General features: G+C 52.9%; 1 protein-coding gene across 4 annotated transcripts; it reads left to right on the top strand.

Moving 5' to 3' along the window:
* The first annotated feature begins 3169 nt into the window (after positions 1-3169).
* MYH3 (myosin heavy chain 3) lies at positions 3170-24163 on the top strand. 4 transcript variants are annotated; one of them, XM_027516633.1, is made up of 42 exons: positions 3170-3273; positions 3776-3811; positions 3929-3982; positions 4613-4824; positions 6468-6611; positions 7165-7321; positions 8304-8331; positions 8660-8768; positions 9339-9431; positions 10102-10165; positions 10245-10343; positions 11099-11202; positions 11295-11433; positions 11821-11939; positions 12030-12179; positions 12695-12865; positions 12964-13270; positions 13378-13448; positions 13995-14082; positions 14167-14284; positions 14875-14998; positions 15087-15223; positions 15308-15563; positions 15882-16124; positions 16208-16384; positions 16492-16637; positions 16717-16807; positions 17172-17561; positions 17649-17775; positions 18181-18299; positions 18466-18662; positions 19002-19185; positions 19762-19927; positions 20190-20314; positions 20788-21096; positions 21213-21416; positions 21491-21694; positions 22439-22609; positions 22704-22808; positions 22968-23063; positions 23158-23295; positions 24019-24163. In XM_027516633.1, the coding sequence occupies exons 4-42, from the start codon at positions 4621-4623 to the stop codon at positions 24043-24045; spliced, it is 5901 nt and encodes a 1966-aa protein (XP_027372434.1). In that variant the 5' UTR covers positions 3170-3273; positions 3776-3811; positions 3929-3982; positions 4613-4620; the 3' UTR covers positions 24046-24163. The 4 variants fall into 4 exon arrangements, with proteins under 4 accessions (XP_027372434.1, XP_027372436.1, XP_027372435.1 ...); XM_027516635.1 differs by having other exon boundaries at positions 21491-21616; positions 24019-24161; XM_027516634.1 differs by having other exon boundaries at positions 3183-3273; positions 3800-3811.
* The last annotated feature ends 343 nt before the right edge of the window (positions 24164-24506 follow it).

Genomic DNA, 24506 nt, shown 5'->3' with positions numbered 1-24506 from the left:
AGTTAGCGCCTCGCTCTTCCAGTGCGCCCAGGAGCAGACGCAGCGCTCGGTCCAGGCTGTGCGGGTTGGTTCTCGCTGGGTGATGGCCGGAGGAACAAGGCCTCCTCCTGTTCCCATAAAGTTGGCTAATAATACACTGCTATGCCATCTGTCCCCCGCTGATCAGAGAAGGGTTTCACACCAGCCGCAGGGCCAGTTAGCCCTGAAAGCGGCCTGTTTCAGCATCCCAAGGCTCCTTCTCTAAGATGTATCCCTCTTTGGATGGAAATCTTTTAAAACACACACACATGTCCCTTCTCCCTAATCACCTCAGTAAAACATATCTAATGTGAATCTACTCAACAACACCAAGATAACCAGTAGTACCGTGTGTAATGCGTGAAAACCTTCAGATAGAAAAGAAAACGTAAAATCTACAATGTGCTAAACACAGCATTGGGTGTGCCTGATATTTTATTAACCTATTGATGCACATAACCAGTCTGCAAGGCAGCCGTATTGTCCCCATCTTTGTGCTCAGTCGTGTCCAACTCTTTATGACCCCCTGGACATCAGGCTCCTCTGTCCATGGAATTTTCCAGGCAAGAATATTAGAGAGTGGGTTGCCATTTCCTCCTCCAGGGGATCTTCCCAGCCCAGGGATCAAACCAATGGCTCCTGCATTGGCAGGCAGATTCTTTACCTTGAGCCCTCTGGAAAGCCCTCACCCCCATATCACAGATGAGAAAACAGAGGCTCAAAGAAGTTAGGCACAATGCCCGCCATCACACAGTGAATCAGGGTGAGCTGTGGGGTTCACACCCCGGCCCAAAATTCCACAGCCTGCGGCTGCTGCTATCTGTGCAGTTCTTTCCTCCAACAGGTAAGTTTCCAAATGGCTGTGCTTTTTTTCTTTTTGCCACACCGTGCAGCTTGCGGGATCTTAGTTCCCTGACCAGGGATTGTACCTGCACCCTCAGCAGTGAAAGCACAGAGTCCCAACACATGGACCACCAAGGAAGTCCCCAAACGGCCGTACCTTTCGATCCCTGACTCCTGGTTTTAGAACTGTGCTCTCTGCCGCGGTTTTGTTGTCACCTCCATCCTTGGGGTTTCCAGAGAGCAGGGCTCTCTGCCTGACTCTGAGCCTCCTCCTGTGCCCTCAGGCAGTCCTTCTGCCCCTCCTGCCTCCCAGCTCCTCCTGAGCAAAAGCAGCTTGACCAACCAGCCACCTGTGAGACCTCCGAGCTGAACACTCTCTGCCTGCATGAGGAAGGAGCGTGATGCAGAGAGGAAGACAGGCTATGTGACCTGCAAAACCTGGAGGAGGCCAGGAGCATCTCAGAGCTAGAGTTGGGTTCAATTAATGTGACCTGGGACTGTTTTACAAGGAACTCAAACACTGTATGGAAAACATCCTTGCAGTTTCCCAGAGTTGGGTGTGGAAGTGGTCATACAGAGAGACAGGCAAACTGGTGACAAGAAGCTGTAAAGAGCAAACTGCAAATTTTGCTCAGCAAAAGTCTGCTGCCCCAGAACCCCTCCCAACCACAGCTCCGGGTGGCAGGGAGGGACCACCAGCACCACCCCTACCTGAGAACGCCCTGCTCTGCCAATGCCTGAGGTGTGGCCAGGGCCCCTCACACTGTCCCTCAGCCCACAGGGCTGGCTCACACCTCTGCTCCGCAGGTGACCTGTACCTGTCCTGACCAGGCCTCCCAAGGAGATGGCCGGCCAGTGGACAAAGATGTGGACTCTGATGTGTCACTGGGCAGGCAGGACGGGACCTCAAGGAGACCACCCCCTTTCAGACACAGACGGACCCTTGAGCAGCCTTGGGCTGTCTTCTTGGATGAGGAGGGTCTCTAGGGATGGGGGTCTCAGCCCAGCTGGAGCAGGGAGGTGGGGTGCACACGCCGTGAGCCCATGGCAGGCTGAGGGGTGCAGGCTTCCTGTTTTTTTTTTCCCTTCAGCCACGTGCCTGCCCAGCCCTCACAGAGCAGGCAGTTCACCAAGTGTGCTTTGACCTAAAATCACCTGAATCTCAAAAATGGTCGGCTCACCATTATCCTGGGAACCGTTGCGGGTAAAGGCCACGTCTCCCTTCCTTTTGTGCCCTCTTGAGGTGCTCTGCACTGGGGCCAGCATACAATGGGCGATTAATGTATGTCCCTGTGTCTTGGGGTCCACAGCCCTGCTGCCCCGTCCCCGCCCGCACCTCTTCCGCTTGCACGAGCGCTGTGTGTTGGGAGGGGGCATCTCTTCCTCTCAAGGGGGAACTGGTGACAGTTAATGACCACGGGGTGCCCACCAGCCACCCTCCCAAAGGCTTGTCAGGAAAGGTAGGGAGAAAAGAAGCAGATGTAAAGTCGGACAGGAGTGGGCCGAGCTTCAGCCATACCTCTGGTCTCCTGGCTTTGTTCCTTCAACCCTGATTTAGAAAGAGCCATGCTCGCTGGACCCTCTCCTCCCATCCCCCCGTTTCTCTGCAGGCATGCCACCCCCTAACCCCCACCCTGGCCAGCAGCTGGTCTTTCCTAATTGGTCATGTATCTTAATAACAACAGGTCCTCAAGCAGCTGTTGCTGTGGATACTGTCTGGCGGGGTGGCTCCCTGTAATTAATTTACTTGTTGGTCCTACTGGCGCTTAAGAAAGGATTAAATTAACAATGACACTAATGAGACAGAAAGTTACGCAGTGAAAGGAGGAGGAGGATTATAATTGTTGTCGTTCCTGGCACAAGTTTTACAGTCACACAATTCTGTCACAACCCTGTGTTGTGACAAAAGTCTTGCCCAAAGTGCCAAGAGGATTTTCGTCTTTCTGTCCTCAAGTTGCACTCCTTTTCCCCACAGGACGAGATTTCTGTCCCCTTCTGTCCCCAGAATGCACCCTGATTTTCAAGCACGTGGCACCTGCAGGATGGAGTTTAGGCAGGACCCCCGCGAGGCCACCCCTCACACTGAGTGAAGACACCCCGGCCCCAGGTTCAGAGAAAGGCATCTCAAACTTCCAGCTTTCTCCAGCTGGAGAATGGTTATGGATCCTGCTCATTTCTATATATACCTCACCCTTGGCAACAGCAAAAAAAAACGTGAGGAAGGGAGCTGGCCCTCTGCTCATGGCATCGGTCATTCCCTTTCCAAATATAGAGCAGGAATGAGTGGTGGGGGGACAGGCTATAAAAGCCACAGCGGCAGCCCCCTGGCGCTGCTGTGGGTGGAGGAGTCTGAGCGCCCCGCACAGCTCTCTTCCGTGTGTGGCTCGGAGGACCACACCTGGCTGTGGTGAGGTTAGTTAGAGGTGGAGCTGGGTCTCCACCTCCTGCACCCCACTTCCTCCTCCTCAAGCTCCCCTTGACTTTGTCTTCGAGGGCCCCCTTGGGCAGGATCCCTCTGGATGCTCCACGGACCTCGGTTTGTCAGTGTGGCCCGATGACCCCCCCCTTCCACTCTGATCTGTGCAGAGGCTGTGGGGTCACCGCCCCCGCCCCCGCCCCCACCCTCACCCTCCCCTGCCTGCGCTGTGTGCCTGGCGAGCGGGTGTCCTTGATCTCAAGGCCTCGATGGCTTGTTTCAGTTTGCCAATTTGAGACTTCTCCTTGTTCACAGAAGTCAGAGGGGGCCCGATCCTAGCCTGGAACCACAGGCCTTTTCGACAGAGATGCTGTCCTTCCTGCCTCGTTCTGAAAGAGAGGCACTGCATGCAGACTGAGGAGGGTGCATTAGTGGGCTGGTGGGAGCCAGATTTGGGGGCAGCTGGGGGCTTTGACTACCTTTATGAATCACTTGTAGGTCACATCCCATCTGCTCTTCCAGCCTGTCTCCTGGGTAAGACTCTTTTTAAGTTATTAGTCCTTTCCCCTTATTTGGTTAATTCAAGACCCGATTCAGAACTGAACTACACTGTCCGGTGTCCTGAGCTTGCTTCCTGCATATTTACCGCAGGTCTGATTTCCCGGCTGCTGTTGTCCTCTGTCGTCCTGTGGGAGTGACTCTCAGGTGAGGAAGCAGGTTGGGTCCCTTGGCTCGGAAGTCTCCAGGGTCCAGTTCCTCCCGCTTCCAGTGGCCTGGGGGGCAAGAGCCTGGTGGAGCTTAGACCAGGACAGGGTGGATTGGAGAGGACCTTAGACCAGGACAGGGCAGGTTGGGGAGAGGGTCTCGGCAGATGCTGAAGTCAGATGCCACTTCTGTTCTCAGAACAGAACCGAAGGAAGCAAAAGCCAGTTTCCTTGTGTGAAGAGGTAGCCACCTTGAATTGAAACAGTCCCCAAATTCCTTAGCTGTTTGCCATTTAGCACACTGTCTTTGAAGAATGGTGTTGATTTCTGATGGTGTTTATTTTTAAATTTCCCCTTGGCAACACCTGGGCTTTTCAGAAAAGGAAACTCAGTCCCAAGAGCTGCCCCCTCCTTCGGGTTCCTTCACCCCTCTGAGCCCCGCCGGATGGGGGAGCTTGGGTGACATCCACTCCGTGCCCTTTGCACAGAGTCAGCACAAAACGTGTGCATTTGATTTTTCCCAGGGGATGGATGGGAAAAATCAGATGCTCCTGGCCCACCTTGGTGGGCTCCCACAGGGGCAGGGCTGGAGTCGGGGGTAGGGGGCTGACCTGGTGGGTTCATCCTCCAGCCAACACCATGAGTAGTGACACCGAGATGGAAGTGTTCGGCATCGCCGCTCCCTTCCTCCGGAAGTCAGAAAAGGAGAGGATCGAGGCCCAGAACCAGCCCTTTGATGCCAAAACCTACTGCTTCGTGGTTGACTCTAAGGAAGAGTATGCCAAGGGGAGAATCAAGAGCACCCAGGACGGGAAGGTCACGGTGGAAACTGAAGACAACAGGGTAAGCCCCATCCACTCCCTCTGCGAGCCACTGGCCCTCTGTCTGCCCCCCTGGCTGCACAGTCTGTGTGTCTGCCCCACACCTGGCCCTCTCCACATGTGATACATCCCAGGTGACCTCAGAGAAAGCAGAGTGAACACTGGCCTCAGGTTGCACGGTGGGAGAACCGCCTGCCTGCGGCTGGCCAAAGCAAGTCATGTTCCAGCGCTTTTGTTGAGGTTCATGTCACTCTAGGTCAGCGGGAACCAGCCGTGTGTGTCCCAGGGGTGTGGAGTTGAGAGTCCAACAAGAGGACGACCTCCTTCAGAGCACTGTCGTTTGGGAGCCTAGGTTTCCCCCTGATTCTTCTGGTGATATAGTATGTAAGGAAGTAAGGAAAGCGGGTCAGGGGTCCTAGTGGACCACAAGCTTGACTGAAGTAGCAGTGTCCCCATATCACGAAGGCAATGGGCAGTGTAGCCCATTCCTTTCTGCCCAGGCTAGCATGGGGGTGCTGGGAGGATTTCTGGACATCCCAACTCTCTGGAATTTAGACCAGAAGAATCCAGAAATGTTCTAAGAAAGGTTCAAATAAAATGGGGGTGGGGATCCAACTGAGAGGAGTAAAGGAAATAGTATCATTGGGTTGGATGTGAAAGAAAACAGCATGGAAACCACCCATTGAAACCATCTTCCAAGCCCTGAAGCTCGAGGGCAGCTCTCGGTACATTTCAGATGACGGAGTGGGGAATGGCTTCCGAAGCTGCAGGGAGCACAGACTGTCCTGGTGGAGGACAGTCCAAGAGGTCCAGACCTCCTCACTGGAGAGCTGTGGCCTGGATGGTTTTAGTGAACCCCGGCTAGAAGGCAGGTTTCCTACCACTTGGCCCAGATGCGGGGCCGGGAAAACCATCATCTGCAATGGAGGTCTCAGACAGGAAGGGGGTGAGTGGAGGGTATGAGAGTGGAAGGTGAGCTCCACGCCACGATGCCAGGTCTTCCAACGCCCCGGCACTGGGCCGGGGGTCTGCTCCTTTTGAGGGGAGCACGAAGATGCCTGTCCCCACCGCTCTGCATGGTGGTTCCTTCCAGCCTGGAGTTCTCTTGTCCCAAAAAGGGAGTGGGGTAGGGGGTTCCCTTTCACAGCTCAGGCAGGTGGGGGTGAATGGGTGAGATGCAGGGTGGGGGCTGGGAGCTGCTTTCAGGGAGCTCAGGATGACTCGAGCTGCCAGCCTGGAAGTCCATGCCACCAGCTTCCTCCTCTCTCACCCTGCCTCAGGGACACCATCCACCTGCCGTGCCCTCTAAGTAGACGGCCAAGACCCATGAGCCGCTGGAGCCAGGTTTTGGCCCAGCCAGCATGACCCAGATGAGGAGTTCCCGCTGGCTCCTGGGCCTGCGTCCTCCTCCCCAAATCCCCCCGAGACCCTCCTCTCCTTTCTGTCATCCTTCCCTCACTTCAGACTACTGGAGACGGAAAAAACAAAAGCCCGAGTATCAGAACCGAACCCCATTCCATCTGCTTCACCATGAGCCGCCCCATCCCCGACTCCCTCCCTGTCAGATGGGCCTTTCCTCCAGCACCCCCTCCTTCTGATCTGGGCGTGGGAGACACACCTGTTCACAGAGAAGCCCAGATGTGCACCCTACCCCTTCCCTTGTAGACGCTGGTGGTGAAGCCAGAGGACGTGTACGCAATGAACCCCCCCAAGTTCGACCGGATCGAGGACATGGCCATGCTGACGCACCTGAACGAGCCGGCCGTCCTGTACAACCTCAAGGACCGCTACACCTCCTGGATGATCTACGTCAGTGCCCACGTCTGCGGGCTCCCGGGACCTTGGGTGGGGTGGGGGTGGTGTGGAGATGCTCACGGGGAGATGGGCTTTAGAAGGATTAGTGTTTGACGAGGCTGTTGGATGGCATCACCGACTCAATGGACGTGAGTTTGAGTAAACTCTGGGAGTTAGTGATGGACAGGGAGGCCTGGCAAGCTGCAGTCCATGGGGTTGCAAAGAGTCGGACACGACTGAGTGACTGAACTGAACTGAGGCCATTGAACAAAAGAGGGAAAATGAAGAAAGGGGGATGAGAGTGATGGAGGATGAGAAAGTGAGAGATGAGTGGGGCCAGGAGGGGACCGGAGGAGGGGTGGGGCTGAGGCCGGGTCCTGGTGCTGCCACTCAGCAGCTGTGGATGGCTGCTGCACCCCTCAGGTCTCAGCTGCCTCATCCACAGAGAGAAATCGTATCTTGCCTCCTTTACGAGTTTCTCATAAAGAAAAGTGAAATAACAAAGGGGGAGGGTTTTATAGGCACACACCCATGTGTACATAAATACATATTTTTTATGCCCCCACAGACCTACTCGGGCCTCTTCTGCGTCACCGTCAACCCCTACAAGTGGCTGCCGGTGTACAACCCCGAGGTGGTGGAGGGCTACCGGGGCAAGAAGCGCCAGGAGGCCCCGCCCCACATCTTCTCCATCTCTGACAACGCCTATCAGTTCATGCTCACAGGTAGGTCTCCAAGGAGGAAGCCTGGAGAGGCGGGCAGGGCCCAGGGAGTCTGCCGGTCTGGAATCAGCCGCCCCTCCAGTGTGCAGCCTCCACACAACTGGCTGGAGGTGCTTAAAAAAAAGGAAGCCAGAGATTTTAGGGCCTTGCAGGCCTGGGTGAGAAGCTTGGATTTAATGCAAGCATGAGTTACCTCATGTGAAACTGATGTTTTTGTGGGCCCAAAACAAAGACTGATAGTTTCATATGGTTCAACCTAATATGATGGGCAGCCAGTGGCTGGCTGTAAGCAGGGGCTTAACCTCTTTGATCTGTATTCTCATGGAGGAGTCTCTTTGAGCTCCCATGTACGACAAAACAGAGTCATTGTGCAGTGAACTCTGACTGTTGGAGACATGGAGAACTGGGAAGCTCTTTTTATTTTTATTAAAAATTTTTGATTGAAATATAATTGATTTGCAATGTTGTATTAACTTCTTGTTTACAGCAGAGTGATTCAGATATATATAGATATAGATATAGATATTCAGATTTTTTCCCACTGTGGCTTATTATAGGATATTGAATACAGTTCCCTGTGTTGTACAGTAGGACCTTATTTATTTTATATATAGTAGTTTGTATCTGGTAACCCCCAAATCCCAGTTTACTCCTCCCTCACCCCTTTCCCCTTCGGTAACCATAGGTTTGTTTTCTATGTGAGTCTGTTTCTAGTTTCTAACTAAGTTCAGTCATATCATATAACCACATGTAAGTGATATATGGTATTTGCCTTTCTGTCTGACTTACTTCAGTTAGTATGGTAATTTTTAGCTCACTCATGTTGCTGCAAATGGCATTATTTCATTCCTTTTTATGGCCAAGTAATATTCCATTGTGTGTATGTACCACATCTTCTTAATCCACTTCTCTGTAGATGGATATTTAGGTTGAGAAAGTTCCTTTTATAATACCATCAACCCTATTTTATTTTTCCCTTTGGCAGATCGTGAAAACCAGTCTATTCTGATCACGTAAGTATCCAAGGTGTAGAGCGTTCTCACAGCTGTGGCTCTCTGTCCCCAGTGCAGAAGGGGAAGACGCCACTTGCTTTGTTCTATTAGTGAGAAAGTACAGAGGACAAAGTCTGTGATGCAAAGATGCATGGGGGACAGGCCAGAAGGCGTGTGAGGCCTCAAGAAGCTGGGGTTCCCCGTCCAGGGTGTTCAGTGGTGCCGGTCTCCCAGGGCCCTTGTCTCTCCGAATGGGCTCCTCTTTGTTGGGAATCTCATATCTGATGTGGCTCAGGAGGCTGTTTACAGTCACAGGACTCTTTTCCTCCTCCTCTCTCTTTCGATCTAGTGGAGAATCCGGGGCAGGAAAGACTGTGAACACCAAAAGGGTCATCCAGTACTTTGCAACAATTGCAGCAACTGGAGACCTTGCCAAGAAGAAGGACTCCAAGATGAGGGTAAGAAGAGGAGGCAGGCTGGCTCTGCTTCTACTGCCAACCCTTGTCTTAACTTCAGAGTAAGGAGGCATAGGGCATGGGTGGGAGGTGCCCATCTCCTCAGGGAAGGAGTGCTGGCAGGGTTGGAAATCGCACAGGACAGCCGGCTGTCCTAGACAATCCAGCACATTGGTGATCTCACAGGACCAGATCCGGCGATTGCCAAGAAAACGAGCTCTAAGGCTCCGCTGAAGAAAGTCAATCTGACATACACCAGAGTCACACACACCACCCAGGGAGAACTGTCGCATCCACTTGCCTTTCAAAATGAATATATCACAGCAATATGGTGTGAACACAGGTGGCCTCACCACCTGGAGAATGAAGGAACTGAAGGGTTAAATGAGGTTCATGTCAAGATACCCAACCAGAGCCAAACGCGACTTGGCAACAGGGCTCTGAGTGAGGTGCTGATGATGTGGTTGGGCCCTGGGTTGGAAAGCAGGGAGCAGGGGAGGGACCAACTGGGCAGGAGGGGCATCGGAGCTCACCCTCACACGGGGCTCTTCCTGCCCTGACTCCCTGCTCCAGGGGACACTGGAAGACCAGATCATCAGCGCCAACCCACTGCTGGAGGCCTTCGGGAATGCCAAGACCGTGAGGAACGACAACTCGTCCCGCTTTGTGAGTCTGTGCTGGGTCAAGCTGGGGTGTCCTCCAAGGCCAGCGAGGAGGCACGATCCCTGCTTCCAGGAACCTGCAGTCCCGGGGGTGGATAATGAAAGGAGGAGGAAACAAGTCTACAAAACAGTCTGACAGTTCCCTAGTAAATGGGACAGTAAAGGGGGCCGGGTCTCCTTTAGACAGGGCCAGCAGGGGAGCCCTCCTGGGGGGCTCTGACCTGTGAACCCGAGATCCACAGGGTGAGGCGGGACACAGTTCAGAGGCAGGGAGGGGACTGGTGGAGTCAAGGGATCTCCAGGGGGTCTGAGTGGCTGGAGTAAGGCAGGCTCTGCGAGATGAGGTGGGGAAGTGAGGAGGGGCAGTGGGAAGGGACCTGGAGCCTGGGAGCATGCAGGCCAGGAGAAGGGTCTGGTTTCATTCCAGAAGTCAGGATCCTGTTAGAGGGAAGTGATATGGTTTGATTTGCATCTTGAACAGAATATGACTCTGCTGACTGGGGTGGCATGTGGATGCAGTGTGGAACAAGGGGATGGAGGAAGGCACAGCAAAGCAGGGAGAGAGGCGACAAGGACACTTAACTGCAAGTTCCTGGGGAAAAAGGCTCTGTTGCACTCCCCAGGTGGGTAGGAACAACCTGGAGTCAGGTTACTTGGTCTCCCTTCCCCGACAGGGCAAGTTCATCCGCATCCATTTTGGTACCACGGGAAAGCTGGCCTCTGCAGATATTGAAACATGTAAGTAGATTCCTAGAATCAGATGTTTTGGGACATTGGGGCAACAGTTTGGAAGACACTCCTATGTTTACGTTCCTAGATCTGCTGGAAAAGTCAAGAGTGACCTTCCAGCTGAAGGCTGAGAGAAGCTACCACATCTTCTACCAGATTCTTTCCAATAAGAAGCCTGAGCTCATAGGTGAGGATGCCCCCAGAGGGGCTGGTCTGGGGCCTGTCAGCTCTTAGGTGAGTGGACTGAAGAGAGTTGTGCCTACTCGCAGAAGAAATTTGTTTTAGAAATAGGGTGTGGCTGTTTTGACAGTGATGTGCCAATTTGAGAAATGCAATCCAATGGACAGAAAAAGAATGAGGCACAATTGCCTTCAGCTCTGGTTCATGGAAACTGGCTGAACGACTTAGCGTTTAGTGGTCCTCTGATGCCCCCTTGTGGTCAGCCACAAAACCAATCTTCCACCAAATGCTGTGAGGCCGGCGCCAAGTCAGAGGAACCGCCAGCTGGTGGATGTCCACCCCGCTTTTCATTTGGCACCTAACAGGGGCTCTGTGCCCTTCTCTACTCTCTGGCTATGTCTGCTCAGCATTCTGGGCCCAATCCTGGAAACAGGCTGCAGCTTTCAACAGATTTTGGAAAAGACGACGATTCTACCAAACCATCTGGGCTTTCTTCCAGTGGCTCTCTGTGTCCTGGCCCACACTCAGCCTGTTTTCCTGATTAATCTTTCCCAACCGACATGGATCTGTGCTGTCTGCACACAAAGCAAAAGGGTTTAAATGTTCTCTCTGGGGGTTGTACCCTGTGTGGCCGGGGTGGGTGCAGAGTCTTCCCTGGACTTTATATTCAGCCACAGAGTGAGTATGAGAGGCTGTTTAGCCCCAGGCGGGGGTGTTTCCTTTGCATCCATGTGACCCCCCTCTAACTGGTCATCATTGCAGAGCTGCTGCTCATCACAACCAACCCTTATGATTACCCCTTCATCAGCCAGGGCGAGATCCTGGTGGCCAGCATTGACGATGCTGAGGAGCTGCTGGCCACGGATGTAAGTAGATCAGGGAGAAGGATGTGTGTGTGGCGGGGGCTCCTGCTCCATCACTGACGTCAGCCGGCTGACACGTTCTCCTGCAATGCCAGAGCGCCATTGACATCCTGGGCTTCACCCCCGAGGAGAAGTCTGGGCTCTACAAGCTGACAGGCGCCGTGATGCACTACGGAAATATGAAATTCAAGCAGAAGCAGCGGGAGGAGCAGGCAGAGCCGGACGGCACAGAAGGTACCCCATCACCCACTGGGGCGTGCGCTAGAGCTGGGGGCCTCCCTTGAAAGTGATCAATCCTCCTCCCCCTGGAGAGATGAACCTCTGTGGGGGTCAGATGCTGACAGGTTACTGCCCTGTCTGCTGAGTCACTCGAGTGGTCCTGCTTCAGACACGGTGAGGAGTGACCAGGGTTTTGTGGAACCCAGTGCTGCCTTTTCACAAAGCCCATTATATTCTCTGAGTGACTTAGCGCCCACAGGTGAGCGGTTTAGAGACATGTAATGCAAACACATGGAGACAAGCTGAGCTGAGCCTTGAAACATCTGGAGGATTTTCAGAGGGGTTCTTTGGCTTTGCCAGTTATCTGGGGTTTCCCTTGTAACTGGCCTTCTTTCCTGCCAGTGGCTGACAAGACAGCCTATCTGATGGGCCTGAATTCTTCGGACCTCCTGAAAGCTTTATGCTTCCCCAGAGTGAAAGTTGGGAATGAGTATGTTACCAAGGGCCAGACCGTCGATCAGGTAAGTGACTGCCAGGAGGCTGGGAAGGGATGCAGGCACCCGATGGCTACTGCCCACAGACGCAACACAGGTGCTGACCCCCCGACACAGGTGCACCATGCTGTGAACGCCCTCTCCAAATCCGTCTACGAGAAGTTGTTCCTGTGGATGGTCACCCGCATCAACCAGCAGCTGGACACCAAGCTGCCGAGACAGCACTTCATTGGCGTCCTGGACATCGCAGGCTTTGAGATCTTCGAGGTTTGCGTTCTCAATATTCAGGTGTCTTTATGTGGGGGGCTGGTTCTCAGGATCACAGGCAAGATGTCCAGGCAGCCACTTGTCACCCCATATCACATCTGGGAGGAGCACTAGATGGAGGGTGGGTCAGGTAGAAGCATGTACACCCATTAGAGCATGTTGTCAATGTCTACCAGCTATAAGACTTGCAGGTGAATAAAAGATGAGCTTGTAGTTTGTAGATGATGACGAGAAGTATGTAAGTATGCAGAAGACCAACTATAGATAAGACAAACTGTGGTCAGGGTCCAGGAGAGGCCCAGGCCATGGACTTAGGAGACGGAGAGGTATCTTCTAGCTTGAGTTCCGGAGAAAACGTGATGTGAGCTGAGCCCAAGAATGTGACCACACCTGAAAGCCTAGCTGAGCTACTCCCAAGACAAGGAGAAACAAGGAGGAGAAAGAAGAAGGTTGGTGCGTCTTTGACTTTGAAAGCAGTCTAACCTTCCGTGTGGACGTTATGTTTTTAATGTTAGTATAACAGCCTGGAGCAGCTGTGCATCAACTTCACCAACGAGAAACTGCAACAGTTTTTCAACCACCACATGTTCGTGCTGGAGCAGGAGGAGTACAAGAAGGAAGGCATCGAGTGGACGTTCATCGACTTCGGGATGGACCTGGCCGCCTGCATCGAGCTCATCGAGAAGGTACCTGCCATGTGTGCTTGGTAACCGCCCTCACAGGCCTGGTGCTTGTCACGGCAGCTCACACCCACTCACCCCGTGTGCACTCTGCCTTGGTCCAGCCTATGGGCATCTTCTCCATCCTGGAAGAGGAGTGCATGTTCCCCAAGGCCACGGACACCTCCTTCAAGAACAAGCTGTATGACCAGCACCTGGGCAAGTCTGCCAACTTCCAGAAGCCCAAGGTGGTCAAGGGCAGAGCCGAGGCCCACTTCTCCCTGATTCACTACGCGGGCACCGTGGACTACAGTGTCTCGGGCTGGCTGGAGAAGAACAAGGACCCCCTGAACGAGACGGTGGTCGGGCTGTACCAGAAGTCCTCCAACAGGCTCCTGGCACACCTCTACGCCACCTTCACCACCGCGGACGGTAACAGACTCCCAGGCTGCCTCGAATCCACCCTTCTCCCCCAACTCAGCCCACAAAGGAAACAGCTCTGGAGGCCTGCTAACACCACACACCATCTTTTCTTTCAGCTGACAGCGGAAAGAAGAAAGTTGCCAAGAAAAAGGGTTCTTCCTTCCAAACCGTCTCTGCCCTTTTCAGGGTAAGAAAGATAGAATTTATTTGCTTGTAATTGGCTTAAGTCATCTCAAAATGAGCAATGTAGAGATGCTGAACTTGGTTTATTCAAGAATAGTGATGTGATCTTAATCTGCTTCCTGTCACTTAGGACAGTGGTGGTATATGCAGATAAGTGCTAACAATTGGAGGACCAGAATTTAACCTCCATCTTACACGCAACCAGCCAGGTTGCCTGGGAGGCCAGTCCTCAGCGTGAACTTTCTGACTTGCCTGAAGGACACAGGCAGTAGCATCTCAGGCGCCCAGTGGAGCCGGACAGCTCCCCCGAGTTAACTCAGCAGGCGTCCTGTACTTGGCTAGTCTCTGGCTCACTGTGAAGCAAAAGACTGTCATATCATATCTATACTTCTTGCCAAATGGACTATTGAAAGACCTTTTGAAAAGAATTAAATAAGACCTTTATTAGAATTCACAAGAAGTGTAAAATATCTTTTTTTGTTACACTGTATCTCTGTGTTTGTAAAAGCCTACAGTCTGCTCACTGTCAAATTGAATCTTTCTCTTTTAGGAAAACCTGAACAAGTTGATGTCAAATTTAAGAACAACACACCCTCACTTTGTGCGCTGTATAATTCCCAACGAGACCAAAACCCCAGGTAAGATGCCCGCTGGTCTGGAGGCGGCACTCGGGTCGGGTTTTAGGAGAGTCTGTGCGAAGCTGACGTTGCTTCTCTTCTCAGGCGCCATGGAGCACAGCCTGGTCCTGCACCAGCTGCGCTGTAATGGGGTGCTGGAGGGCATCCGCATCTGCAGGAAGGGCTTCCCCAACAGGATCCTCTACGGGGACTTCAAACAGAGGTGCGTAGTAAGAGGGCTTCCCCAGCGGCTCAGCGGTCAAGAACCTGCCTGCCCGTGCTGGAGACCCGGGTTTGATCCCTGGGTCAGGAAGATCCCCTGGAGAAGGGCGTAACAACCCACTCCAGTATTCTTGCCTGGAGAGTTCCATGGACAGAGGAGCCTGGCAGGCTGCAATCTGTGGTGTTGCTAAGAGTTGGACATGACTTAGCAACTGAACATGCATATGTAATAGAAATGTTCCATTTGTTTCTTGAGGAGGTGTGTAAATGCTGGAATTTGAGAGGGAAAAACACTGAACAGCTGTGGACTCCACGTAAAATGATTTAACCACCATCTGGTCAAGGTACACATGCTTCTTTCTGCCACACTTTCTCAGGGCCTTCTCCAATACACCACGTGGCAGAAAAGGACGTTGCAAAGACGAGTTGGGAGGCCTAGATTTCAGGCCACTGTTTAGCCTGTGACCAAGGGCGAGTTTCCTTCCCTCTCAGGACCTCGGCCTTCTTGCCTCTTGGAAGAGAGGCCTGAGCTGGTTTCCAAAGTTCACGTCTTTGCTAATAGCCTACGACGTTTCTGTGTCCACATGGCAGATACCGAGTGCTTAATGCCAGTGCCATCCCCGAGGGGCAGTTCATCGACAGTAAGAAGGCGTGTGAAAAGCTGCTGGCATCCATTGACATCGACCACACTCAGTACAAGTTTGGACACACCAAGGTACTGTGTCAGCTCCAACAGACACTGGCCTGAGGTCCCTGACAGACCCCTCCAGAAAACTGACCCAGGGCATCCGTCTCCCCTCAAGGTGTTCTTCAAGGCTGGCTTGCTGGGAACCCTGGAGGAAATGAGGGATGACCGCCTGGCCAAGCTGATCACCCGGACGCAGGCCGTGTGCAGAGGGTTCCTCATGCGTGTGGAATTCCAGAAGATGGTGCAGAGAAGGTCGAGCGGGGTGTGTGCTCAGATCTGAGCTCTTTGGGAGAAGTGGGGAGTCTCTCTTAGAAATAACTGATGTTTTGTTTTCAGGGAGTCCATCTTCTGCATCCAGTACAACATCCGAGCCTTCATGAACGTAAAGCACTGGCCTTGGATGAAACTCTTTTTCAAAATCAAGCCCCTTCTCAAGAGTGCAGAGACGGAGAAGGAGATGGCCACCATGAAGGAAGAGTTCCAGAAAACCAAGGATGAACTGGCCAAGTCAGAGGCCAAAAGGAAGGAACTGGAAGAAAAACTGGTGACTCTAGTACAAGAGAAGAACGACCTGCAGCTGCAAGTACAAGCTGTATGTGTCTAGGAATTTAAGGTTTTTTCTCCTAGATTTGATTATCTAGGAAAACTGGATTTTAGGTGGGATTTTTGCTTTTTACTGGGTATGTTTCATAAAGGATTCCATTTATAACAAAATACTTTGTTATTGTTCAGTTGCTGAGTTGTGTCAGACTCTCTGCGACCCCATGGATTGCAACATGCCAGGCTCCTCTGTCCTTTACTATCTCCTGGAGTTTGTTCAAATTCACTCATTCAACAAAATACTGGAATGTCACCGACTTTATCTTTAAACCATTAAAGGAAATCATGATTCTTTTTTTTTTTTTTTAAGGAAAGTGAAAACCTGTTGGATGCAGAGGAAAGATGTGATCAGCTGATCAAAGCCAAGTTCCAGCTGGAGGCTAAGATCAAGGAAGTGACAGAGAGAGCTGAGGATGAGGAAGAGATGAATGCTGAGCTGACGGCCAAGAAGAGGAAACTGGAGGACGAATGTTCAGAACTGAAGAAAGACATAGATGACCTTGAGCTGACACTGGCCAAGGTTGAGAAGGAGAAACATGCCACAGAGAATAAGGTACACCCTGGGTCTTTCCACTGCTATGGTCAGTACAAACCCAACTTGATCTTTTCTTATAATTGCTTGTGGCATCTTCTTAGGTTAAGAACCTCACTGAAGAACTTGCCGGGTTGGATGAAACCATTGCAAAGTTAACCAGAGAGAAGAAGGCCCTCCAGGAGGCCCACCAGCAGACCCTGGATGACCTGCAGGCAGAAGAGGACAAAGTCAATTCTTTGAGCAAAATCAAGAGCAAACTGGAACAGCAGGTGGATGATGTGAGTGAAGGATGCCAATTGGGAGGCCTGGGTTGGGGCAGGAAGAGCCCCTGGGACACCCATGGTGCAAAGCATTTGTTCTTAAAAGGAGATGGTACCTTTTGCAGCTGGAAAGCTCCCTGGAACAAGAAAAGAAGCTCCGTGTAGACCTGGAAAGGAACAAAAGGAAGCTGGAGGGAGACCTGAAGCTCGCCCAGGAGTCCATCCTGGATCTGGAGAACGACAAGCAGCAGCTGGATGAGCGGCTCAAGAAGTGAGCCCTGACACCGCTGTGCTCGGGTTTCCAGTGCCTGGGTGTCTGGTCCTCACATGTTCTGCATTTCCCTTCACAGGAAAGATTTTGAGTACTGTCAACTGCAAAGCAAAGTGGAAGATGAGCAGACTCTGGGCCTGCAGTTTCAGAAGAAAATCAAAGAGCTACAGGTAGGGGGCGCTTGGGACTTTGCTTTCACACTCGATCACACACGGTGAGCCGTAGTGTCTGCTGTGCATTATCAGAGCAAGGGGCAGGACCATGGGCCTCGTCTGTCCAGGCCGACAGTAGCAATAAACAGTTTTTCTACAATTTAAACAAAATACGTAATTGAAGTATTTCATATCAACCCGTAGTCAGAGTGGAGGATACTCATTATCAGCCGCTGCAGGAAAGGCTCATGTCAGGGGAAACTCGCAATGTTGGTATTGCTCTGGGAGCAGCCCAAGACTTGGTTGGTCTAATGGGAGGGGAAACTAGCCTGTTCTTGACACTGGGAGTCAGGATTCTCCCGGGGATGGCCTGCCCGCACAGGCCCGAATCGAGGAGCTGGAAGAAGAGATCGAGGCCGAGAGGGCGACCCGCGCCAAGACGGAGAAGCAGCGCAGCGACTACGCCCGGGAGCTGGAGGAGCTGAGCGAGCGACTGGAGGAGGCAGGGGGCGTCACGTCCACCCAGATCGAGCTGAACAAGAAGCGGGAGGCCGAGTTCCTGAAGCTACGCCGGGACCTGGAGGAGGCTACCCTGCAGCACGAGGCCATGGTGGCCGCTCTTCGCAAGAAGCATGCGGACAGCGTGGCCGAGCTGGGGGAGCAGATCGACAACCTGCAGAGGGTCAAGCAGAAGCTGGAGAAGGAGAAGAGCGAGTTCAAGCTGGAACTCGACGACCTGGGCAGCAACGTGGAGAGCGTGTCCAAGTCTAAGGTTCGGGGGTGGGAGGCGGGGGGCTCCCACCATTGGCCCTCCACACCTGAGCACTGACTGAGCTCTCTCCCCTTCCTTACCCTGCAGGCAAATCTGGAGAAGATCTGCCGCACCCTGGAGGACCAGTTAAGCGAGGCCCGGGGCAAGAACGAGGAGATTCAGAGGAGCCTGAGCGAGCTGAGTACCCAGAAGTCCCGGCTGCAGACAGAGGCTGGTGAGCGCCGGGGGAATGGGAGGGGCGGCGCCTCCCGGACACCCACCGGGTACAGCAGGTCAAAACCAAAGGCAGGATTTGTTTGGGGAGGACTTCTAGGGAAGCAGATTTTTGGGAGAGAGGCAATCAGAATAATCTACAAAAGGCCATTCAGAGTACCCTGGAGGAGGTGAGCACTGAGAGTCCAGTAAGGAGAGAGGAGTGAGGAGGGGCTCGGAACACCCCCTGCTCCCCGAACACCCTCGAGACCCTTAACAGCAGCATCTCACCAGGTGTGTGCTCAGCTTCCTTGTCATGGACACATGCCTTCACTCCCAGATCTCAGCACAGTGCCTTACACACAGCAGGAATGTGTGAGTGAATGAATAGACGGATGAAATAAAAATGTTTGCCTTCTGGACACAGGTGAGCTGAGTCGTCAGTTGGAGGAAAAGGAGAGCACAGTATCGCAGCTTTCCAGAAGCAAGCAAGCATTTACCCAGCAAATAGAAGAGCTCAAGAGGCAGTTAGAGGAAGAGAGCAAGGTACATAGCTGAGGGAATGCTCCCTGATCTAACCTCTACGAACCACCTACAGAAACAAGACAACTTTATTCATAGGTGATGACAGCGGGAACACATCTGGACTGCATCACGCACACAGCCTGAAACATTCATGCATTGGGCCTCTCCTCTCTCCTGACTTCTGCAGGCCAAGAGCGCGCTGGCCCACGCCCTGCAGTCAGCCCGCCACGACTGTGACCTGCTGCGGGAACAGTATGAGGAGGAGCAGGAAGCCAAGGCCGAGCTGCAGAGGGCGCTGTCTAAGGCCAACAGCGAGGTGGCCCAGTGGAGGACCAAGTACGAGACGGACGCCATCCAGCGCACCGAGGAGCTGGAGGAGGCCAAGTACGCAACTCTGTCTTCAGAAGAACTAGCACTTCTAAATGATCAAATGACAGAGGGCACTGACATTAGCACTGCTCGAGAGTGAATGTTACCGTCTTTTAAGGCAGTTCTGTGCCAGCAGAGGACTTGTGTGAGCACATTTCATTGAGACAAACGACTGTGATCTTGGTTAGAGGCAGGCAGGCTACTGATCACTGATTTTTAGCAGACAGGAGGTTCTCCTGGGCTTATGAAAGGAAAGCTGTTTGAATCACATAGGTTAGTGATTCCAGTTAGATGAATAGTGATGTTCAAGAAGGACTGAAGCTTAAACATCATCTGCTTCTCATTTGTTTTAAGGAAAAAGCTGGCTCAGCGCCTCCAGGATTCCGAGGAGCAGGTGGAGGCGGTGAACGCGAAGTGCGCGTCCCTGGAGAAGACCAAGCAGAGGCTGCAAGCGGAGGTGGAGGACCTGATGGTCGATGTGGACAGAGCCAACTCCCTGGCTGCCGCCCTGGACAAGAAGCAGAGGAATTTTGACAAGGTGCGGGGTGGGCACAGGAGGTGGGGCCCCAGTCCTGACTGCCCCAGGAGCAGTGAGACCTGGGGCGAGCCCCCTAAACCAAAGGAGCGTGGGATGCAGGTGGGGGTCCCCTTCAAACACTTCAGTGGAGACAAGCTACCTCCTCCAGTGTCATCCAGCCCCAAGCATTCTTGATCCCCAACATGGCTGGTCTGTCTGGGTGGCTGATGTGGAAATCTAATTCGGGTCCTAGTGGGAGGGTTTCTGGCAAGTATGACAAGTATGGTTGATTTGAACCGAGGTTTTAATGAAATATTTAGAAGTGCAGGGCCATTTTCGTAGTGGGAAAAGGGAAGTAGGCCCAGCTAATTCCTTCCCAAAGGGTCCACTTGCTTTTTGGAGATGGCAGTTGTTACTGACCAGTGACTGATCTTGAATTGATTTATGGAATGAAATCTTGGTTAGTCAACAGTCAGGAAGAAGCAACACAGCCAAGGGGGCCCCGATTCTCAGAGTGTTCACACTCATGGGGGTCCTGAGATAGAAGCTGGAGGTGAGGGGTCATGGACAGAGGTGCCTTTCTCCCCGGCACTGCAGGTGCTCGCTGAGTGGAAAACCAAGTGTGAGGAGAGCCAGGCGGAGCTGGAGGCATCTCTGAAGGAGTCCCGCTCCTTGAGCACCGAGCTCTTCAAACTGAAAAATGCCTATGAAGAAGCCTTAGATCAACTTGAAACTGTGAAACGAGAAAATAAGAATTTGGAGCGTAAGCAGTTTGTCTAAAATCCCCCTTCACACTATCGCCAGAGTGTGAGGCTGCAGGAGTGTGACTTCAGGACCCAACCTCATCTGCGTGTCTGTTACCACACCCAAGGGCTTGTTTCCGAGCTTCTCTGTGTCCAGTATCTTATCTCCAGCAAGCAGCATCCTTAGAGCTTGATAAACTAGTTAAGAGCATCCGGCTAGTGCTTACTCTGCGTGGAAACCTGTGCGAAAGTTCAAGAGCAATCAAACTTCTCTCTTTGCAGAGGAGATAGCAGATCTCACGGAGCAAATCGCTGAAAGTGGTAAAACCATCCATGAACTGGAGAAATCAAGGAAACAGATTGAGCTGGAAAAGGCTGATATCCAGCTGGCTCTGGAGGAAGCAGAGGTGAGCAGAATGCCAGGGAGGCAGTAAGGGAGCAGACGCCGTGACTGTGGGGCTCCAGCCTGGCGCCACTCGGGGTCTCAGAGTCACAGTCCTCATGTTGGTTTTTTTCCTAGCAAACTACGTGGATGAATACCTGTGAATACCTGCGAATAATCTTGAAATTACTGGAGAAAATCACTATGTTAAAATAGGTCTAAAATGAGATTTTACAAAAGGCTGAGATGAATTTAAAATATCTATAAAGTCTCTTAAGTGCCTAAGAAATATTGTTTCATAGTATAATAAAAACAAACTGCAGTGAAATATTTTATTTCTGCACTGAAGGTAAGTTAGGGATTTTTTTTTAAAAAGAGTTTTGAATATTGTTGAGTTAGTTACAAATATTCCATTGGAGTTTTCTTACCTCAGAGAGGAATGTAGCAGGCTCTGTCCCATCACTGGTACCATTTCTGTTTTGTTTTTGTTCTTCAAAGGCCGCCCTTGAACACGAAGAGGCCAAGATCCTCCGAATCCAGCTGGAACTGACACAAGTGAAATCAGAAATCGATAGAAAGATGGCCGAAAAAGATGAAGAGATCGAACAGCTGAAGAGGAACTACCAGAGAACAGTAGAGACGATGCAGAGTGCCCTGGACGCCGAGGTGCGGAGCCGGAATGAGGCCATCAGGATCAAGAAGAAGATGGAGGGGGACCTGAATGAAATCGAGATCCAGCTGAGCCATGCCAACCGCCAGGCGGCGGAGACCGTCAGACACCTCCGGAGTGTCCAGGGGCAGCTGAAGGTGTGTGGGCTCCCTGGTGGGGAACCTCTCCATCCTCAGACACGCACAGCTATGGGCTGGCCTCAGCATCCTCTGGCCTCAACTTCAAGCAGACACTTCCATTACTGTCTGGCCAGGATACCCAGCTCCACCTGGATGATGCTCTCCGGGGCCAGGAGGACCTGAAGGAGCAGCTGGCGATCGTTGAGCGCAGAGCCAACCTGCTGCAGGCCGAGGTGGAGGAGCTGCGGGCCACCCTGGAGCAGACGGAGAGGAGCAGGAAGATCGCAGAGCAGGAGCTCCTGGATGCCAGTGAGCGCGTCCAGCTCCTGCACACCCAGGTGAGCGGAGGGGAGGCGGGGCAGGGTCCTGGCCTTGGACGTGCCACGTGGTAACCCTGCTCCTCCCGCCCTAGAACACCAGCCTCATCCACACCAAGAAGAAGCTGGAGACGGACCTCGCGCAGCTCCAGAGTGAGGTTGAGGATGCCAGCAGGGACGCGAGGAACGCTGAAGAGAAAGCGAAGAAGGCCATCACCGACGTGAGGCCCCTCCCACCCTCTCCAGCCCTGAGCTGGTTCCCATCAGAAGGGGTGGGGCCTCCCCAGGGCACATGTAGGGTGAGCTCTGCTCTAGAAGCACTCCCCCGACCCCCCAGAACTCAGCGTGTGCCCTCCCACACATTAATAAGGGGCGGGGGGCATGAAAAATAACAGGAGTGTGGATGAAAAAGACCGGCATTCTGTTCATGTCTTGTGCCCTGGGAGAGGTATGCTCTTCTTCGGTTCTATATATGACTGATTCCAAATATGAAAACGAGACAACACCACCCCCCGCAATTTGTTTGGATCGTACCTAATGTCACCTCACAGAAAGCCCGCTTCCCGCCCCAGCACCCACCTTGCTGCTCCAGAGGCCGGTCCCTGGACGCGCGAGTCCCACAGCGCCACCTGCTGCTGGTGGGGAGCACTACCCCGCGATTATCCCCGCCCTGCACCGTCCGCATCTCCAGTTCCCTTAGCCTCCCGACCCCACACCCGTGATGCTGGGTTATAGACTCAGAGTCCTATAACTCACGGGTTGGTAATGAAAGACGGGATTTCCTTGGGGGTGGGGAGGTCCTAAAGGGGCCAGTTTAAGAAAGGGGAGAAACCACTTTCCATCCAGCCCTTGGAGGTCTCACTGTCTGGCTTATATGCCTGGTGCAGCTCTTCCCAGAGTCCATGGTGGCGTGGTGGGCTCAGGCATCATGTCACCTGTGTCCTTTGTCAGCAGCATGGCTCTAGTCCTCCGGGTCCCCAGATTTTGACAGTTCCAAGCACCTGACCTTTGTTTACCTCTCAGTGGGATGATGTGCTTTTCAGGCGGCCATGATGGCCGAGGAGCTGAAGAAGGAGCAGGACACCAGCGCCCACCTGGAGCGGATGAAGAAGAACCTGGAGCAGACGGTGAAGGACCTGCAGCACCGCCTGGACGAGGCTGAGCAGCTGGCCCTGAAGGGTGGGAAGAAGCAGATCCAGAAGCTGGAGACGCGGGTACTTGGGGGAGGGACCCCAGCATAATAAGCAGAGCTTTCCAGCCTGCCCTGGTCATGCTTCAGCCCGACTAACTTCCCAAGTGTTCCCCCAGATCCGAGAGCTGGAGTCCGAGCTTGAGGGGGAGCAGAAGAAGAACACTGAGTCTGTCAAGGGCCTGAGGAAATATGAGCGGCGGGTCAAGGAGTTAACTTACCAGGCAAGTGGAAGGAAACCCCAGGGGCATTTCCTCTGTAATGCGGAACCTCACCCTGGGTCCTCTCCAGAAAACAGGAAGAAACTCTTTAGCCCAGGCAATGGGACCCTGTGCGTCCCTGTCCCCTCCTAGCGACCTGCCATCCCATGTTCTCTCTTGAAGAGTGAAGAGGACAGGAAGAATGTGCTGAGATTACAGGATCTGGTGGACAAACTTCAAATGAAAGTCAAGTCCTACAAGAGGCAGGCGGAGGAGGCTGTAAGTCAGCAAGACCCCAGGGCGACACCCGCCCTGCTTGCCTGGGAGCTCCAGAGAGGGGCTCACTGCTCATACCCACTTGACTCGCTTTTAGGATGAACAAGCCAATGCTCATCTCACCAAGTTCCGAAAAGCTCAGCATGAGCTGGAGGAGGCTGAAGAACGGGCTGATATTGCCGAATCTCAAGTCAATAAGCTGCGAGCAAAGACCCGAGACTTCACCTCCAGCCGGGTAGGTGGTCCTGAGGCACTGGGTGGGGAGGGCGAGGAGGGGAGGTGTGGCTCCCGGGGAGGAAGCCCCCGAGATGGAGACATTTTTGAGATGGACGGGACCCTGGAATACCATCGACTTTAGAACTGGTCCATCTGGGATTTGCTTAGAATCACACAGCTGAAAAGAGCCCGGCTAAACCCAGGTCTGTGAGTCCCAATAAAACACTGTCCTGGAGAGCAGGGAGCGATCCCTCCGTGGGAAGGGAGCTCTCGGGCGCCCTCTGCCGCCGGCCTCCATCACCGCACTCATGGCGTGTAGGTCCCTAAGTGGAAGTCGCTCAGTCTTGTTTGACTCTTTGTGACCCGTGGACTGTAGCCCACCAGGTTCCTCTGTCCATGGGATTCTCCAGGCAAGAATACTGGAGTGGGTAGCCATTCCCTTCTCCAGGGGCTCTTCCCAACTCAGGGATCGAACCCAGGTCTCCTGCATTGCAGGTGGATTCTTTACCACCTGAGATACTAGGGAAGACCTCCCCTGGGCTGTTCTAAGGACCAGGCTCTCAGGCCTGGGGTGACTGCCACCACGTAGATAGTCGTGTATCCATTTGCCTGCGATCCAAAGAGTACCCCGTGTCCTCTGAGACAGACAAGCATGCACCCCGTATGCTTGCGGGGAGGGGGAGCAGCAGGAAGTGAGGCTCCGCTGACAGAACTAGAACTAGAAATGCCCATTTTCCCCCAGATGGTGGTCCACGAGAGTGAAGAGTGAGCCCCCTCCTCTGCAACAGGACAGAAAATATGCAAAATGTGTATTTTCATGGTTCCTGACTCTGATACTTTCCATGTGACTGCTTTTCACATGCAATAAACTTTGTTTTCAGTTTGGGGCTGTTTCATTGTATTTGTCTTCTCTTCCCAGTGTGGAAATGGTTCGCTGGTCATACTTATGCCCAATGTGGAAATCTCAGCAGATGGCTTGATAAAGCGATTCTGCATATTTTCTGGGGTGTGTATGTGGGGACAGGGAGAGATTGCTTTTGGTTTACATTTGAGATTAGGTTAACCACTGCTCTGGCAGGAGAAGGGGGAGTTTGTCTAAAGAGACATCTCCCAGTACAACATGAGGGAAGCGCGAAGGCTTGGTTCAGGAAAGCCCTGTCTCAAGTTGAACTGGATTATAAGGCAGGGGCTAGAGTCCCCCTACACCCTCTCAGGGAACTGCCCTGGAGT

The sequence above is a fragment of the Bos indicus x Bos taurus genome, chromosome 19, assembly GCF_003369695.1.
Source record: "Bos indicus x Bos taurus breed Angus x Brahman F1 hybrid chromosome 19, Bos_hybrid_MaternalHap_v2.0, whole genome shotgun sequence".
NCBI classification, from domain to species: Eukaryota; Metazoa; Chordata; class Mammalia; order Artiodactyla; family Bovidae; genus Bos; species Bos indicus x Bos taurus.
Note: the sequence above shows the minus strand (reverse complement) of the source record. Positions and strands in the feature narration are given on the sequence as shown.